This window comes from Cydia fagiglandana, chromosome 18 (genome assembly GCF_963556715.1).
Source record: "Cydia fagiglandana chromosome 18, ilCydFagi1.1, whole genome shotgun sequence".
NCBI lineage: Eukaryota > Metazoa > Arthropoda > Insecta > Lepidoptera > Tortricidae > Cydia > Cydia fagiglandana.
In genome coordinates this window covers 14,933,556-14,951,289 of record NC_085949.1, presented here as the reverse complement: position 1 = coordinate 14,951,289, position 17,734 = coordinate 14,933,556, and the positions used below count along the sequence as shown (strand labels likewise).

The window sequence follows — 17,734 nt, the reverse complement described above, 5'->3', positions numbered from 1 at the left end:
GCAATATCTCTCGGCCTAACATCATTTTATTTAATTTTCTATTTTACAACCAACCTTTTATCTAATCCTCAACCGTTTAACCAAAATTTCCCCCTTAAATAACCAATTACATATACATCTATCATCATTCATCATCTTATACCAATTTACCTATATCTATTTTCTAATCCCTATTATGCCAGCGTCCTACGCTTTTTGTCGCGCCACGTAACAAAACTCTTAACATAGTGATTACACAAAACATCTATCACATACAATTACACAATCCAAGATTTCCACTGAAATCTCACAAATTGGTTTCAATCCTAAGTGTTTTTAAAACTCCTTGGAGTCACTGAAGTGCGAACCAATCCTGACTTACGGCAGTACTGTTGGAGATAATCCGATAGCTTATCCTTCACCCGATTAAATAAATATACACAACTAAGCCTAATATCACAATAAACTTCTCCTTTCGATTCAATAAAAAATAAAATTTAATAACTACATATTTTATTTATATTGATAACATCAATTATTCTCTTCGTAATAGGTATCCACTTTAATAAACAATGAATCCAGCACTATTAAATAAACCTGAACTCATCTATGAGCTCAAACTCAGGAACATTCAGTTCCCAGCCACCGCGCAGGCTGATGATTTAAGACAGCTCCTCACTCCAAATTTATTCGCGGACCCGTGTTCGAATCTCTCCAGCCCATATGATCTTGAACAGGATATCACCGAAATTAGCAGATGCCTCACAATAGTTTCTTCTCAGCTACAGCTTGCGACCACCAACCAAGCGAAGCACGATAGAATAGCGGTTTTCTTATTTCATTTATATAACAGAATAGAACGTCTCCATATTACCACTGAATTATCTCCAGAAATTATTGACAACTATTCGAAAATATGCGAATTTTTGTCAAAATGTCAAACAAAATTTAACATGTCACAACCGTCAACAACAACGTCAACTTACGCGTCAGCAACCTCTTTGATAGATGATTCCACAAATTTAGACCTACTTGCTCGAAAATTAACCAACCTCTCTGAAGCAAAACCAAGCGATTTTAAAAAATTCAACTATAAAGGCGATAGTTGCCCTTATGATTTTATTCGAAACATCGAAGAGTTTGCAATAGCGCGTAACATTGACGACAAACGCTTACACAAATATATATACGATTTTTTATCAGGCACTCCTTTAGATTGGTATAGGTCAAAGAAAACAACCCTTACAGATTGGAAATCATTTAAAACCCACTTCTTAAAAGATTTCGAATTGCATGACCATGACCACAACTTACTACAAAATATACATTCCCGTAAACAAAAACAACATGAACGAATAATAATGTATTTTTCAGCCATGGAAGCCCTCTTTTCCAAATTACATGAACCCCTTTCTGAAAAACAAAAAATAGATATCCTCCGTAGAAACATGAGCCCTTATTACAGTTCCAGATTAGTTCCTACAGATGTTACGTCTATAGACACATTATTCCAATCGTGCAAATGGTACGAAAGCTGTAATACTACCTCTACTTATAGCTCTAGCAACTATACCAACATTCAACAAGATTCTAACCATACCCCCCTTCCCAACCGTATATACCACCATTCCCATTTAATAAACCGGTCCATACTGTAACAGCACCACCTTCTACGTTACGTTACTCCTGTCCGCGTTGCAGAACAAACGATCATTCTTTAGATATTTGTACAAGTAAAAATATAGTATGCTTCCGCTGTGGCAAACAAAATGTCACTTTTGCAAAATGTATAGTTTGCCATAAATTTCCAAAAAACGCATAAAGGAGAAAAGTAACTTAAATAAAACTACTGCTACAGAATGGAACCAATGGTTAGATACCATTAAATTATTTATGTCATCATACAATACTACATCAGCACTTTTCACTCAAGATCCATACGATGAACGACCTTATGTCAACATCCAGACAAATAATTTAACTTTATGTGGCCTCTTAGACAGTGGCAGTGCTTTAACTATTTTCGGAAATAATTCCCATAAAATTCTCTTATCCCACAATTTTACCATAAATTACGACCATAAAGTCGTAGGCTCTGTAGCCGACGGCTACCCTATATACTCTATTGGTACAATTCAACTACCAATTTCGTACAAAAATATTGTGGCTATTATTACCGCTCATGTTATCCCTACTGTAAAGCAACCCTTGATTCTAGGCACAAATTTTTGGAGAAAATTCAATATAGCTCCCCACATATTACCTGACATAACGTCATATTCTGATAAACATATAGATACCCTAGTTATTTCCACCTGTGACCAACACATCACTAATTATGACAACCTTTCTGAAACTCAACAGTTAATTTCAGATATTATTATTGAAAAATTTAAAAATATTTCAACAGAAACCAAACCCTTAGGACGAACCCACCTCATTGAACATCACATAGATACCGGTGACCATCCACCAATCAAACAGCGATGCTATAGGCTTTCACCAGAGAAACAAAAAGCTTTATGCAAAGAAGTTGATGAAATGCTAAAGCTTAATGTTATCGAACCCTGTGAAAGCCCATGGCTAAACCCTGTCATAATAACTCCTAAAAAAGATGGAACGTGGCGTTTTTGCATCGACAGCCGTAAACTAAATTCGATTACGCGCAAAGATGCCTACAAACTCCCACTCATTTCCGACATTTTAGATAATCTAAAAAATGCTAAATATCTATCATCGATAGACATAGCAAAAGCATTTTGGGAAATACCCCTACGCCCTTCTGATAGACCTAAAACTAGTTTCCATGTACCCTCAAAAGGCATGTACATGTTTCGCGTAATGCCTTTTGGATTGACTAATGCCCCTGCTACCCAACAACGCTTTATGGATGCGTTATTCCCTTCTGAAAACCTTGATAACTCAGTATTTACCTACTTAGATGATATTATCATCATAAGTAATACTTTCGATGAACACATCACTTTACTTAATAAAGTTTACCAAAGGCTAGTACAAGCCAACATTACTATAAACTTCCCCAAGTGTTCATTTTTCAAAAAAGAACTTAAATATCTTGGTTACATAGTTAATGAACACGGCTTTCAAACAGATCCTGACAAGGTTAAGGCAATACTTAACATCCCACCTCCCACAACTCCTCGAGAAGTTAAAAAGTTCCTAGGTACAGCAAGTTGGTATAGACGCTTTATCCCCGATTTCAGCACAAAGGTTGCACCACTAACTAAACTTACCTCCACTTCCAAAAAAGCACCACCATTTAAATGGACATCACTAGAAGACAATGCCTTTAAATCCATTAAAGAAGCTCTAGTCTCTACCCCTGTTCTTGCTTGCCCAGACTTCTCAAAACCCTTCGCAGTCCACTGTGATGCATCCAGCTTCGGCATCGGTGCCATGCTGACCCAAGAATTTGATGGCGTTGAGAAACCCATTGCTTATATGAGCAAATCCCTAACTGGTCCCCAAAGAAATTACTCAATTACAGAAAGAGAACTCTTAAGTGTCTTACTAGCCCTAGAACATTGGCGTTGCTATCTTGACAACGGCTTAAAGTTCACAATCTACACAGACCATTCCGCATTACAATGGTTTCTCCATCTAGATAATCCAACCGGACGTCTAGCCCGCTGGAGTATTCGTCTATCTACATTTAACTTCGAAATTAAACATAAACGTGGTAAAGATCATCTAATCCCTGACGCTTTATCACGCTTACCTTCAGTAGACGTTATTAACTACAATAGTTCTAATACCAATGACGACTGGTATAATAATATCTACGCTAAATGCAGTTCTAACCCCAACACCACTCCAGATTACATAATACATAATAATAAATTATACCGATACTCAAAAACCCCTTCGTTACTCCAATCTGAGTATAATTGGAAAGAAGTTATCCCACTAGAGTACAGAATACCCATTATCACAGAAAATCATTCCACCCCAACTTGCGCTCATTTCGGAACATTTAAAACATACAATAAAGTTAAATTGAAATATTTTTGGCCAGGAATGTACAAAGATATTTCAAATTTTATTGCCAAATGCGAGACTTGCTTAGCTTGCAAACACCAAACCCAACTAAAACTTGGCCTAATGGGTAAACCTAAGCAATGCTCTCGACCCTTTCAATGCATTTCAATAGATTTGATCGGCCCCTTGCCTACTACACTAAAACACAACAGATTCATCTTTGTCGTTACTTGCTGTTTTTCAAAATACTGCCTCCTCTTTGCGATTAAACGTGCTACGTCATCAGTAATCGTTCATATTCTAGAAAACCTAGTTTTCCTAGTGTACGGAATCCCACAGACCATAATTCTTGACCATGGTCCTCAATTCGTTAGTCAAGAGACAACGGATTTATTCCACTCCTATCAGATCCCAAAAATACACTATTGCGCAATTAAATGCGCCCAACCAAATCCCGTGGAGAGATATAATAAAGTTGTTACCACAGCAATATCCTCATTCATACAGGATGACCACAGGAATTGGGATATCAACCTACATAAGATACAATTTGCTATTAATACTTCCGTAAATGAAACAACAAATTATACTCCTTCTTTCCTTGTATTTGGTCGCGAATTAGTCACATGTGGATCAGCATACGATAAATCTGATCTCACAGATGATATTATATTCGCGCCCAGAGACGAATACGCTGATAATCTTGGTCTTCTCCAGCCTGTCTTCTCCGAAGTACAAGCCCGTCTTTGGAGAGCACACCAAACCAATTCTTCATCGTATAATAAACATCACCAACATTTCGAATTCAACGAAAATGACATCGTCTGGAAACGAAATTACGCAATTAGTAATTCTCCTAAACACTATTCTGCTAAACTTGCACCCAAGTTTATTAAATGTTCTATCCTAAAAAAAATATCACCCTTAGTATATGTCCTACAAGACATGTCCGGCAAAATGCTCGGACGATGGCATATTAGAGACCTTAAACCTCTCCCCAAAATTCTAAAATAAATAATATACTGTTTTTCCTTAATTAGATTCTTATTTGGCTCAAACTTAGCTACTTTTCTCCTAAGCTCCTAACTTGTAAAATATTGTATATAATGTTATACATTTATAATTATATCTCATCCCCATTATACATTTCGGACTCATTACATTTCGTACATACCTACTTAGTACGAATTTATACGTTCATTTATACTATTTAATTTATATAACGTTATATTACGTTCATATAACGTTATTCAAAGCTAACTCTACCAGAGTTAGAACAATACTTATTTATATATTTCTTCCCTTGACATAACGTTCATATTTACGTACTTAGGTACATACGTACCGTACAGTACATTTATTAATTCCATTAAGGAATTATCTTATGATATTTTGTAGTAATCCTACATTCCATACGGCATTATTTTGTTGAATAAATTTCAACAATCGTACTCTTTGTAGGTACACATTATTGTAGATATTATATTTAGATTCATTAATATTCAGCGGGTGGTTACTGATTAATAAGCCTTAATACTAATGGAGAGCGATTTAATGAGTACGTCCTCTACTTAAAGGAGTACTCTATTGAAACTTATTTTGGTTAAACAATTAACCAAAATTTTATAAGATGATGTATGAATGACCTTTGGTATGCATGTTTAAATCGCCTCTCTTGTATGATAAACATTGTATATAACATCCCCACCTTCTAAACTTATCACTCATACCCATATTCATTACATTATATTTACATTACGGAAAAATCCTTTGGCCGTAAGCCCCAGGATTTTCCCTTCCAGGGCGACCCCGGTAGTGTTACGGTGCGTGTAACGAAGCGTTACACTATCGACCTTCATACTATTTCTGGCACCATACAAATTCTAAATTCCTTTTTGAAATTCAAATCCTATTCCAAATTCCATTCAATGATTTTTATTTTCAGTTCGATCACATACTTTGATCGATAAACATCATTTTATCTAACAGACTGTACTTCCCAAGTTTCTAAACACGACCGTTTAAGTGTGATTTTTATTAGTAAACGTAATAATTCATAAGTGCGTGCAGTTCAGTTTAGTGCTCGTTTTGTGGCCCTGCACACCTTCCAGATATATATCTACATCATCACCAAGGCACATATTGTGCCTTTTTATATAATTAATAAATACCCATCATCGCCCTGGTTCCCGACTTTGATTACCTCCCATCATCCTGGTGAGGCTCCCATCTGCCCCCTCACAATAATAACAATACTCTTCGTGTTAAAAACGAGTGTATGTTTAACCTCAGATATGGATATTCGATTCGGGATTAGAATAATCGAAAGGTAAAATGTAAAAAGCTAAAAACAACCTTTCAACTGTATAGTGGTAAATACTTACATAGTTATTTACTCTAGCTTCTATTGAATTGAATTGAATTGCCTACAGTAGTAAGGTGCCCATGAGATTTCCTTCAGCTTGAATGAAACATCAGCAACAGAGTGGAGCAGTTCTTGAAAAAAAATACTCAAAAGAATCAATGGGCTATGAAAAGTTAATCACATGTTGTGAACTTTGACTCGCATCAGAAACGGACGTGGGAAATAGAAACAGTTCTCTTAAAGCAGACCTGTCATCGCAGAAGCCGAGGCCATTCAAAAGACGTGGAGCGAAATCAAGCGTAAAGCTCGAACCTGATTCGTGGCGTACTGTAAAAGCCCTCTTCCCATAAAAGGGACATAGGATATTAGCAAAATAACTTGCAGTATTCATATTTCAGTGTACAAATCTAGCTCAAACAATCTAGTCGTGACAAAGAACCGTGAACTGGTTTAATTAACAAAAATTCTTCTGTACATCGTTATCGTTACACAATAATGGATTCACACGCATCGCATGCGCATGTATTACGTGCGCAGCGGCTGCGTTATTTGCGTAAAGACGTAAGCGCCGTTGGTTTACTTGATTTGTTATACGATGTATAATCCGAAGCGAAGCGGTTCGACTTGCTTGCGTATATATTATAAACAGGGGTAGTTTCCACCAAATTTCAAGTTACTTCGTAAAATGAAATGAGATGTCATAGATATACTAAATAATATAGATTCTTAGGCTGCCCGAAGAGCGATTACAATTGAACCAATGTCTTCGGCTTTTCTAGATGACAACATAACACTTACACCTCTTGGCCAATAACATACATTAATTAAAAATTACATATGTCATAATACTTATATTGTTAGACCAAGAAAAGTCTGCAGAGATTTTGACAGCACACACAGGTCACACAGTGCCAGTGTTATTTATACGTCATATTTCATAGAAGTTTGACGTTTAAAATAACATCTGCACTGCGTGTCCTGTCAAGATCTCTGCCGATTTTTCTTGGTTTACTCTAACATAATGTAACATTTTTATGAAATTTCACGAACTTAAATTACCTACCATCAAACACTAATCTACTTGGGACGTTTATAAATGGAACTATAACATGCATAATGTTCTCGATCGGAAGCTACGTCAACGCGCTCTCATTGGTTGTTACCATCACACACCACTTTGTAACCGACCAGTATCAGCGTGTAATTTAATCAAGCGTAGTTAATAAGGAGATCTAGACCTCATCTATACTGGTTCTTCAAAAGTGGAATGAGCCTTGTCTTAACCTTGCGTCGAACCGTTTGAGATTAATGCCGGCTAATGATAATGATCTGACCCAGAGAGCAAATCAAATGGCTGGATGTTGTGATGCCAATTAATATTTGTACAATTAACATATAACAATTGTGCTACTTACGTCTACGTATACGTAAGAATAAGAACGGGTATATTGACGCACATCTGACACCCTAACTAACACCCTAGATGTTTTTGCCTAAAACATTTTGTCGACTAGATTAAAAGAATGAGGCTAAGACTGATTTAATCCTATCTATCTATCATAATGCTTTTCAAAAGCAAATACTCAAATCATCATACTATTTGTCATCCTCAACTCATCAACTGTCAAATAGGTAACTTACTAATCTTACTATTTATAACTAGTGTCTTACGGCCTTTTAGTTGAGCAAACAGCCAGAACGTTAAAGTATAGTTCCGTTTTAGCCTGATAGTTGTGATAAGGCTCAAAGTGGCTTGGCGTCGCCGTCGGTCATAATAATATGTAAGATTTTTTTTGCCACAGCTGGGCAAAGGCGTCCCCTCTTTCCCGCCACTTGGTTCTCTCCAATGCACAGTCCCGCCACTCCACACAGAATGTATGGAGGTAGTCCTGCCATCTCCGTTTGGGTCTTCCTCAGCCACGAGATCCATCCTGTATGTGTGTGTATGTGTGATATGTAAGATGTTTAAATAGGTAACACAAAACAGATAGGTACAGAAATCAATCTACAAACAAAGTGCGCTCGAGCAACGCACACATAGACACGGCTCACGGACACGATATCTCGGACCGGTTGGGACCACTGCGAGCGCGAGTGCCATTCGCTTGAGACACGCGTCTGTGAACTTTTTTGTGCAATAATGGAGAAACAAAAAAAAAAGTTATTATAACTGTACAGTGGACGGTTGTTTAAATTCAACATTAAACGGTGAATTGTCGTTTTTTAAGCTACCAGTGGTTTCAGAGAGAATGCGAATGCGAATTTATTACATTGTACGTGAGAATGCGAATTTATTACACTTTAAAATATAATAATCGTGCATTTCGCCAATCTCGAAATCATCGCAAGATATCTTCTGTGGCAAATTTGTAATAATTGTAATATAACAATGACATTAAAATTAAAATACCTATTTGGGTTATTAATGTTATTATTAATTTATATTTCCATTCTTCCCGTTTCATTCTCAATAATAAATCAAACAACTAGATACGAGATACGATACGATAGATACGAGTGCCACTACCACGATAGTTTTTTGTGCATAAGCCATAGTTCGCAACCCTAGAGCGACCGCCGAGCGTAGGTATGAAAAGTAAAGTACATACATGTGATTGACTTCTGTACCTATCTGTTTTGTGTAGGTAGTTACCCAAGTATGACGAGCTCGCCATATTTGACGAGAGGCTTTGGCTTCTGTTCAGAACCGCTCTCGCCGGCTTCCTCCAAAATAGGTGATTCCGCACTGTCCGCAGCACTGTAACAAAACAAACATACACTCAATAACAATTAGGTTATCTGCACATATATGCTTATGCATTTAAATGTGTTGTGTTATTATGTGTATCGTTGTCTGAATAACCAAGTCACTTGCTTTTGTGTCACTTACGGCTCGCCCACGACATTGAGCGACTTGCGACGGTACCCATAGGTTCAAGCGAGACACAGCTATCGGACCTTTTCCCACCTATGGTTGCCGATGCCGCCGTCGCAAGTAGCTCAATATCGCGACTGAGCCGTTAAAAACAATAGCTGTATGTCTAGTTTGTTGGTTTTTTAAATGTTTTTTACTTTTTATTTCATCTGCCAAGGTACGGTACAATAAAACAATGTACGGCGCCGCGCTGCACCGCCCACGGAATCCTATTCTTCGCCGAACGGAAGATTAAATTTAATGAATGCAGTAAGTGTTGGTTAGATAGGGACGAGAAGAGTTTCACGCACATAAGAGAGCCGAATTATATAGTAAACCAGTATAAGGTGAGCTTGAAGGCTAGAGCACATCGACTGCGTACGTGCGCGTGCACTACAACTGCATTGCACTCCACGCAAGCGGTGTGCCGTCTCTCGTAAGGATCTGTATATTACAACGCTCACGTATAGTACGTATACGTCTCCGGTGTGCACAGACCTCGATAGTTTAATATGTGGAAGTTTGTCTAAGTCTCATCAAGTAAGAACTTGAATTTTTTAAGAAGATTTAAGTAAAGAACGCTTATTTCATTTGCATCTTACGATACTCCAAACTCAAATTTTAAAGTCCAAGGTATGCGTAACCCATGCAAATGCGGTTTTATAGTGGTTCGTTCAAGCGATCGACTCGCTAACGATTGTAATGACATCGACCGGAGACAGCTGTGGGTCAAGATTACGAAGTAAATTACTAGCCAGTCATTTACAAAGCTTATCAACTCAGCCACTGACCAATATAACTCCAACTTCCTATACGCACAGTCTTTTACAATCACGGGATCAAGTTATACTAGGAAAGTTCTCAGACACGCAAATGATTTGTGAATAGACAAAACCGGTCGGGACCGAAGTGTTACGCAACTCATAAACGAAATAAATAGCTAATAAAAGGACCCAATAACTAAGTTATGTTCTAATATCAGCCCAGTTATTACACCATCAAAACACCGACTGTCAGCTTCGTAAAAGCGTTCAAGGCGTTGTATCCTGGGGACAATGTTACATAGATCGACCTAGTGGACTATCAATTGAATCGACGTTTATACAGTTTATTAAAATATATCGCTACCCAAATACTTAGAAAATGTAGACCGAATAATACATTCTTGCTTATATCACACACATACGAACGCAGTTTGGACTAAAAAGCCTAAAGCCTGTACGGCCACATCGATGTCTCAGTACTAAAATATGTTTTAAAAACTGGAAGTTTAACCATCAAGCTCAATAACTAAGTTATATCCAGCCCTCATTTATTACAACCACGCGTTAAAAGCGTTTGAAGAGTGGAAGTGGGTTAGGTAAACATTATGCTATGGGCGAATCTTTGGCGGTTGTCAGTTCTTGCGCTCTGGCGGTTTGAGTGCTCTAATGTTCTTCCATATGCTTCCAGATTGACTGCTTCACAAACCAGCATAAGAGGGCTCTTGTAGCTGTTATGGATCTCGAGGTAGACGTTACAATGGTCGACTTCGACTTGCTGAGAAATGATAACAGCTTTCATCGATCGTCGATAAGCTATCGGTAATATCGGTCCTATGGTATGACGGAGAGAAATGGGCCACTCTATCTGCAACTAACGCCCACTTGCTTTGTGCTGCGAACACGATTGTTACAAAATCGGTCAAGTGCATGGAAGGTGCAGTTTTACCTGAGCTGATAACATATTGTGATATCAACAGGTTATTTAATTTTCAGTTAAAGGTACACACACGTTTAAAGAGCTTCCAACAGACATGAGTTAAATAAACATAGCGGGCAGTAAATAGGACCTCATTGACATACTTTGGACATGAACCATAAACACTCACTGCATTGCGAACTACTGTGTCATTACGACCGACCTATTAACCAACCTGCAGAGTATTCTTGTTTTTGTTTCAAAAATATATGCATACTCACTTTCATAAGAAATAAAATTGGGTCCAGTTTGTAAAAACAAAGTGTATCCTTTTTCATTGCTCTATAAGTTAAGTATTAAGAACCGCTATTCTCTAAGGGCCACTTGCACCATTCAGTAACCCGGGGTTAACTGATTAAACCTGGAGTTATCATGGTTACCAGTACAATTTGACACTGGGCTAACGGTTTAACCGGTTAATCCCGGGTTAGTGGGATAGTGCAAGTGTCGCTAAGTGTTTCTCAAAGAGCATCGCGAGCCTTGAGAAATAGCGAAAAGGGTTGAAACACAGTATAGTAATAATTATAGGGGGGTACTGTGAAAACTTTGAGAATTGTCGCCAAAAAAGCGTTAAAAACCTAGCATTGGTTTATTAACTACAAACCCAAAAACCAACCTATGCCCTAGTGTAGTCCAAAAATAGAATGAAACATCATTAGCGGACCGTGCTCACAATGTCTCCTTAATAAATAATAGCTTGCGGTCCCTGCAGGGCAGAGGGCTTTGACCCCGGCCGTAATCATAGATGCCCGGCCCAGTTCCACCGTTTTACTTTCTTTTCACTAAACCCGATCATGAATGCTGGATGCTGGACTAACTATACTTTAGTTGGTTTCTGTCTGTGTAAATCAAATGCAACTTTTTATAAACCAATGACTTATAAAACGAAATACACTCCGAATTGTACGTAAAAACAATAATTCTTTGTGCGAAAATTGATATACTTAAGCCAAAGATTAAAAAGGTATTCGTATTGATTTGCTTCTAAGCTAATTTTATTAGGCATGGAGATCGTCCCCTCAGTGACTCATTTACAATCCGCTTACAGATGGAATTTCGATGGATAAGCAATATTAGTTCGATTATAAAGAACACCCAACGACAATTATATTATAATACCTATATGAGAGTTGAGTCATCTGAATTCAAATTAATAAATTTACTTGTATGGTTACATACACAATATTACTCTTTTAACTTTCAACAGCAAATAATGGCTAATAAACTTAACGGAAGCGTTTTCACAATAAAAAAGTAAGATGAGGTGATTAGATTTGCATGTCTCGACATTTCCCCTTTTGTCTACAAAATAGGTAGTAAAATCTCTCACATGCCTTTATTTCATTCCCACAAGGTTGACTTTCGCCTGGCTTGCAGATTGATTTACTAATTCACTACACCTTCCTGCCTCGGCGTCGTCTCGGTTCGGTTTTTATTTTAGCATCGGCGGAAACCGCGTGACGTTTGCGTTCCGAGAATGATTACTACGCGATACTACGTGTGAATCATTGCGGAGTCAATGAGGGGTTAGAACTTAGAACTGTGAGGAAGGGGTCATGTCGATTTCAATATTTCCCGGGGTGATGAAACTTCCCTGAAGTAATTATATATCCAATAGTAGGTAATTGATAAGAATTGTGGGTTTTTGTTTTTTACCCAGCTGAGCTGACAAAACGGGGAAATAAATGTTTTCGAATAGGTATAAATATTTATGAGGATACTAATACATAATACTGGAAATGGGTGTAACTAATTTATCGTAGGAATTCTAGCACGTAAAAAGATTGAAAGCCCTGCCTGAAAGTTTTACGCGAAAATCTAGGATCGTCCTAAGTTACAAAGCCCACATTATGACACTGTTAATATTTACAGAAGCATGAAGACGTTTTTTTAATGAATTTCAACAGCCTACTTAAATCAGCTCAGTCTAAAAAAAACTATTAACTAAAGGTTCATAATAATTTGACGTCGACTGTACACACTATTCGCCAACGACACACGTTTCGATATAAGGCTGTAGCGGCATCCGGTAAAGGTGGAAGGACGGAAGCGTTCGAGGAATCGCCTACACGACGTGAATTCCGCAGTTGTGATGAGTAAGTTCATACAATTTGGATTTTGATGCGAAAACTTGGCCATTGTTAGAAAATAAAGGCTACAAATAATAAATTTATTTCCATTCCATTTTTCATTTTAGTATTTAGTATAGGCATATAATGGCATTTTACAAGTTTTACAACACGTTCATTTGTTAAAATATGCAAGGGGCAAGGGCGTCAAGGGGTGAGCGGGTTGACGAAAAATTGTATGAGCTACCTCACTGGTGCGGACGCGTGCGACGGATTTTACAGCTCACCAACAATGCAACAACAATGCAACTAGCTGTACCAACAATGGCACCCGCGTGCGTGTGCGTGCCGCTCCGTGCGTGCTAGCCCTAATTATTATAATTACATATATTAATTCTAGTACTTACATTAAATATTTTTCACATGTTGTCTAGGTCATTAAGAAAACAAAGCATTAATCTAATTTACGTGATGAAATTTATAATTTATAGAATAAATAAAAAAAGACTAAAGATAACACAAGAGTTACATTTGCTTGCCCAACATGAAGAAATTAGGGCGGCAAGGCACCGAGATAAAAGAACGCATTAAGAAGTAGTTATCTATTTTTTCCTACATCTTTACTATGAGAATTTATGACGTTCCCTTAGCATCAAACGAACATATAATTATCTTTTTCTAGACTTTATCTCATTGTATTAAGGTGGTAACTTACCAACCATACGTGAGTTTTCATTCATAGAGCGCTCGCGATTCAAATAATCTGTCTTGAGTATCCCAACTAACATTAGGCGCTAAATTTAAGGGTTACAAGAGATTTATATAAGCGCCTATTTACTCTTTAGGTGTTGTTAGTACTCTAAAAATAGGAGTTATAGCCGGCTATAACCCCGTTTTAACCCCGGATTGGGCACAAATTTTATCACCGTAAGATTTATAACAGTGCTACAGTAGGGTTAGCGGATAAAAAAAGAGACATAAGAGCGGTATAGTGGAGCTACAATAGTGTTAATTAATTCTTTAGGAGCTATATGGGTTGCATATAGGTGACTACAAACTGTTGTAGTAGAAGAGCGCTAAAGTAGTGCTGTAATAGCGTTGATTAACAACTTAGGATTTAAAAGGGTGCCAAATAAGCGACTACTAACTGTTTGAGTAGTAGTGTAGAGCTATATAGATGATACTTTCAGCTTTAGATGGTATATTAGCATTTAAAGTCAATATTGTAACAGTCAAGAAGGTAATTGCACATTTTTTCCTTAGCCCTGCCTGCTTTGGTTGCAGATGTTTCCATTTTGTATTATTATTTGTAAGCTTGCACTGTGACAGCTTGAAGTGAAATGTAATGGCGGATAAATAAAAGCAAATAATTATTTTAGTTCACTGATGCCGGTGTTATCTGCGGATTTATGATGGCGAAATTAATTACACTGTCAATAACTATATGTATTACTAACAAAATTTTAAAGGGCCTCTGATCCTTTGCATATTTATCTGAATATAATACTTTTTAAATTGTGGTCCACCGTATTTAATTTTCGCAAAATTACACAATATACGTGAAGTCCGGTTTTAAATACAACAATACTAACATTATGTCTATATTGAGTAAAATTATCGATTTTTATTAAGTATTTACGTTCTAATTAACAGTTTTTGTTTTGCTTATTGATTCATCGGTCATATTAACATGGCGCTATAGGCTTAGGTTGTAAGTAAGACTCTAATAACACTATAAGATGTACTAAGGTATTGAATAACGCCCGTCTGCGACTACATGATCTATAAAAGTGACTCATAACTTCTCTTTTCGACTGTAAGTGAGACAAGAGAGTTAAGAAGCGATTGCGAGTAACGGAGCTATAAAAGAGTTTTTATCGCCTGTTTAGAACCTTAAGTGAAAATTGCAGCTGCTTATTACTCATATAGATGTTAAGGTGGTAGAATTCACTTTGAGCTATAACACTAGCTGCTTAAGATCCATTATAGCGGCCAAAACGGCTACTGTGGATCTTAAAGCTATACATGGACCTCTTAAAGACCTTGATGTCACCAGAGCCTGTAAGCTAAGAGTATATAGCTATTCTCCAGCCGTTATATGTCTTTAGGTGGTAAAATAAGTGCTAAGTGTCGCCTAATTGTTTGTTGGGATGTAACTATGTATGTACTTACACATACACATATTTAGGGTAATTTTGTACTGCTTAAATTGGAAGTCACCTCATATACACTAATAATAAAAAAAATATCTGACAGTCTCATTTGCGGACATGATATTAAAGCGTGCGTTTTTGCTTCATCATTATGCAGGTTACTCAATGTCATACATGTACATGTCGTTTAATTTCATAAAGACCATGTCTAATGAAATTTTATTAGGTGCGTTTTTTGACGACCGAATGTGAGGTGTGTTGTATGATGACCGAACGTCGTCTCTTTTAGTAAGAAAATCAGAATTATGACTATTACTAGATTATGAAAACGATGTTGTAATGTTGATAATTCCACATACAATGGTTTCAAGTACACCAGTTATACAATATCCAGTCCCTTGTTCTTACTTTCACCGTTCGCACGGCCACGATCTCGGCTGGAGACCGGGCACTTTCTACCTTCGCTAGCCTCAGTGACATGAAAGGCTTCGAGCTGATGGATGGGTAGCCGTTATATTATGAGTTCGAATTTGACGAATTTTAAATTTTAGCAAACGTCAGGGTTTATGGATGAGGTTGTTAGTACAGGCCACAGCAGCGTCAGTAAAACACGAACCATAATAAAAAAAAATTGTGCTTTTACTGGGACTATGGCGGATATGAAAGGCCAGAACTTAATAAAACAGTGCAATGTGCATTGTGAAGTTCTAAAAATGCCTAACTGATAGCAATCAGTGCAGTAATGTAGATTATATTAACAAACTACACCAATCATAACAATTAGACCAAATAATCTTTCTACGGGATTATCAAGAAAAAGAAAACTCAATCCGCTGATAATCTTTCCTGATAATTATGTTCGATCTTTCAAATTCATACTCAGCTATAATTAGATGAACTGGAGGACAAAGTATCTCTTTTATACTTATTCTTTGAAACGTTAAGTTTAGTTCTGAACTTTAAATGAGTCATTAACGGTCGTAATACATTTTAGTCAACCTTGCATTCAAAACCGGCTATTACCAAAATCACCGAAATCACAAAAACAACCGCTCAACTTCAAATTAGAACAACAACGGTCAATTTTCGTTAAACGTGCGACGAAAAAGATGAAGACAAAAGAGAATCGTTAAAATTAAATTAACACAGTCAAACGAAGACGGGCGCTAATGGAACGAAATGGAAGAAATGAATATTCGAGTATTTGGAACTGCCGGATTCTAGAGGCGAGAGCAAAAAACGCTTTGTGAGACAAACAGATGAAAATCTAAACCGTGCCTTTTATTCCAGTTTCGAGTGCTTAAAATATTTAAGATGGCAATTCACTGCTACAGTAGAAGTAATATATTGAATGTTCGTCATTTACAGCATGAAGTTAATGCGGAATAAGTAACACAAGCATTTAAAACTCTAAAATCCAAGTATTAGGTATGTTTTATGGTTTCATACTCCGGGCAAAACACAAGATTAAGATTAGATTTAGATTTCAAGTCTAATAAACTTAAACATTTGTCAGAAAAACTCACACGTTTGGTGATCTAGCGCAACTATCCTAACTACATATTATGTTCCTTCAACTACTGCAAACCGTTCTCTCTCTACGAATTAAATCAAATAAAATAAGCATGTTCCATCCGACACCGCATCTGTACTTATCACCAGGTGAAATTGTGGTCAAATGTTTTATCCATTGAAAAACAAGAAAAAGAAGCTCAAGTATCTTCATTAGGCAACAGATTTTGGCGTAATGGAAAACAGAGAGCATCTAATTGCATACCACGGTTCACTGGATACGAGTTGATGGCCCGCTTGATGGTCCAACGGTCATTTATTTTTTACCGACCCAACGCGGAAATCGACTTTGAATCGTCTTGATCCGGGTAGAGTTCAATGATTTTAGTGCTTCTTAGAACGATAGCTTTTCTTAAGCTGGGATTTGAATTTTTGTTTTTCCTTCCCTCTTTTCTCTGATGTTGCCCTATGTCATCTGATTAACTTGGTGTTTGTGTCAATATGATGCAGTCAAAGTATGCCTCAAATAATGCCTATACCAATTCATGTTGTGTGTAGGTTTGTACAGTTTCAATCAAGTAATATTAACTGCATAATAGTAGTAATGTCATGCAAAATAATCTTATCATTAGACAGTAACAGACTTATTAAGATGAGTAGCAACTTTTTACACATGAGTTGGATTATTCTGTACGGATATGATGGTCCTTCTTGTCTACGTGACAGCGTGATAAAATGGTGTCCGTGACTTTCTATCCCACGGTGTTAAAAAGTGACAGTTATTTTATCTCGTGGATAAAGATGAATAAAGCTATCCATAATACGCCGGCTGGTCGATATAAGATGCCACCCACTCTAAGCTTAGGCCGCCGTACATTTTATATATGTATTTACATATAATATGTAACAATAACTATCACTAAAGAAACTGGAGCTCAGTCCGGTTGTTTTTTATTGAGATGTGTAATGAATGGCACGCCTGCGGTGAGGTTGATTGCTTGTG

At 37.1% G+C, this 17,734-nt stretch overlaps 1 protein-coding gene across 1 annotated transcript in view; it reads right to left on the bottom strand.

Moving 5' to 3' along the window:
• The window catches only part of LOC134673424 (protein pellino), a 117,880-nt gene that overhangs the window by 79,099 nt on the left and 21,047 nt on the right, over nucleotides 1–17,734 (bottom strand). Inside the window, exon 2 of the mRNA XM_063531410.1 lies at nucleotides 8,997–9,101. Within this exon, the coding sequence (XP_063387480.1) occupies nucleotides 8,997–9,101 (105 nt within the window). The remainder of the gene's footprint in view (nucleotides 1–8,996; nucleotides 9,102–17,734) is intronic.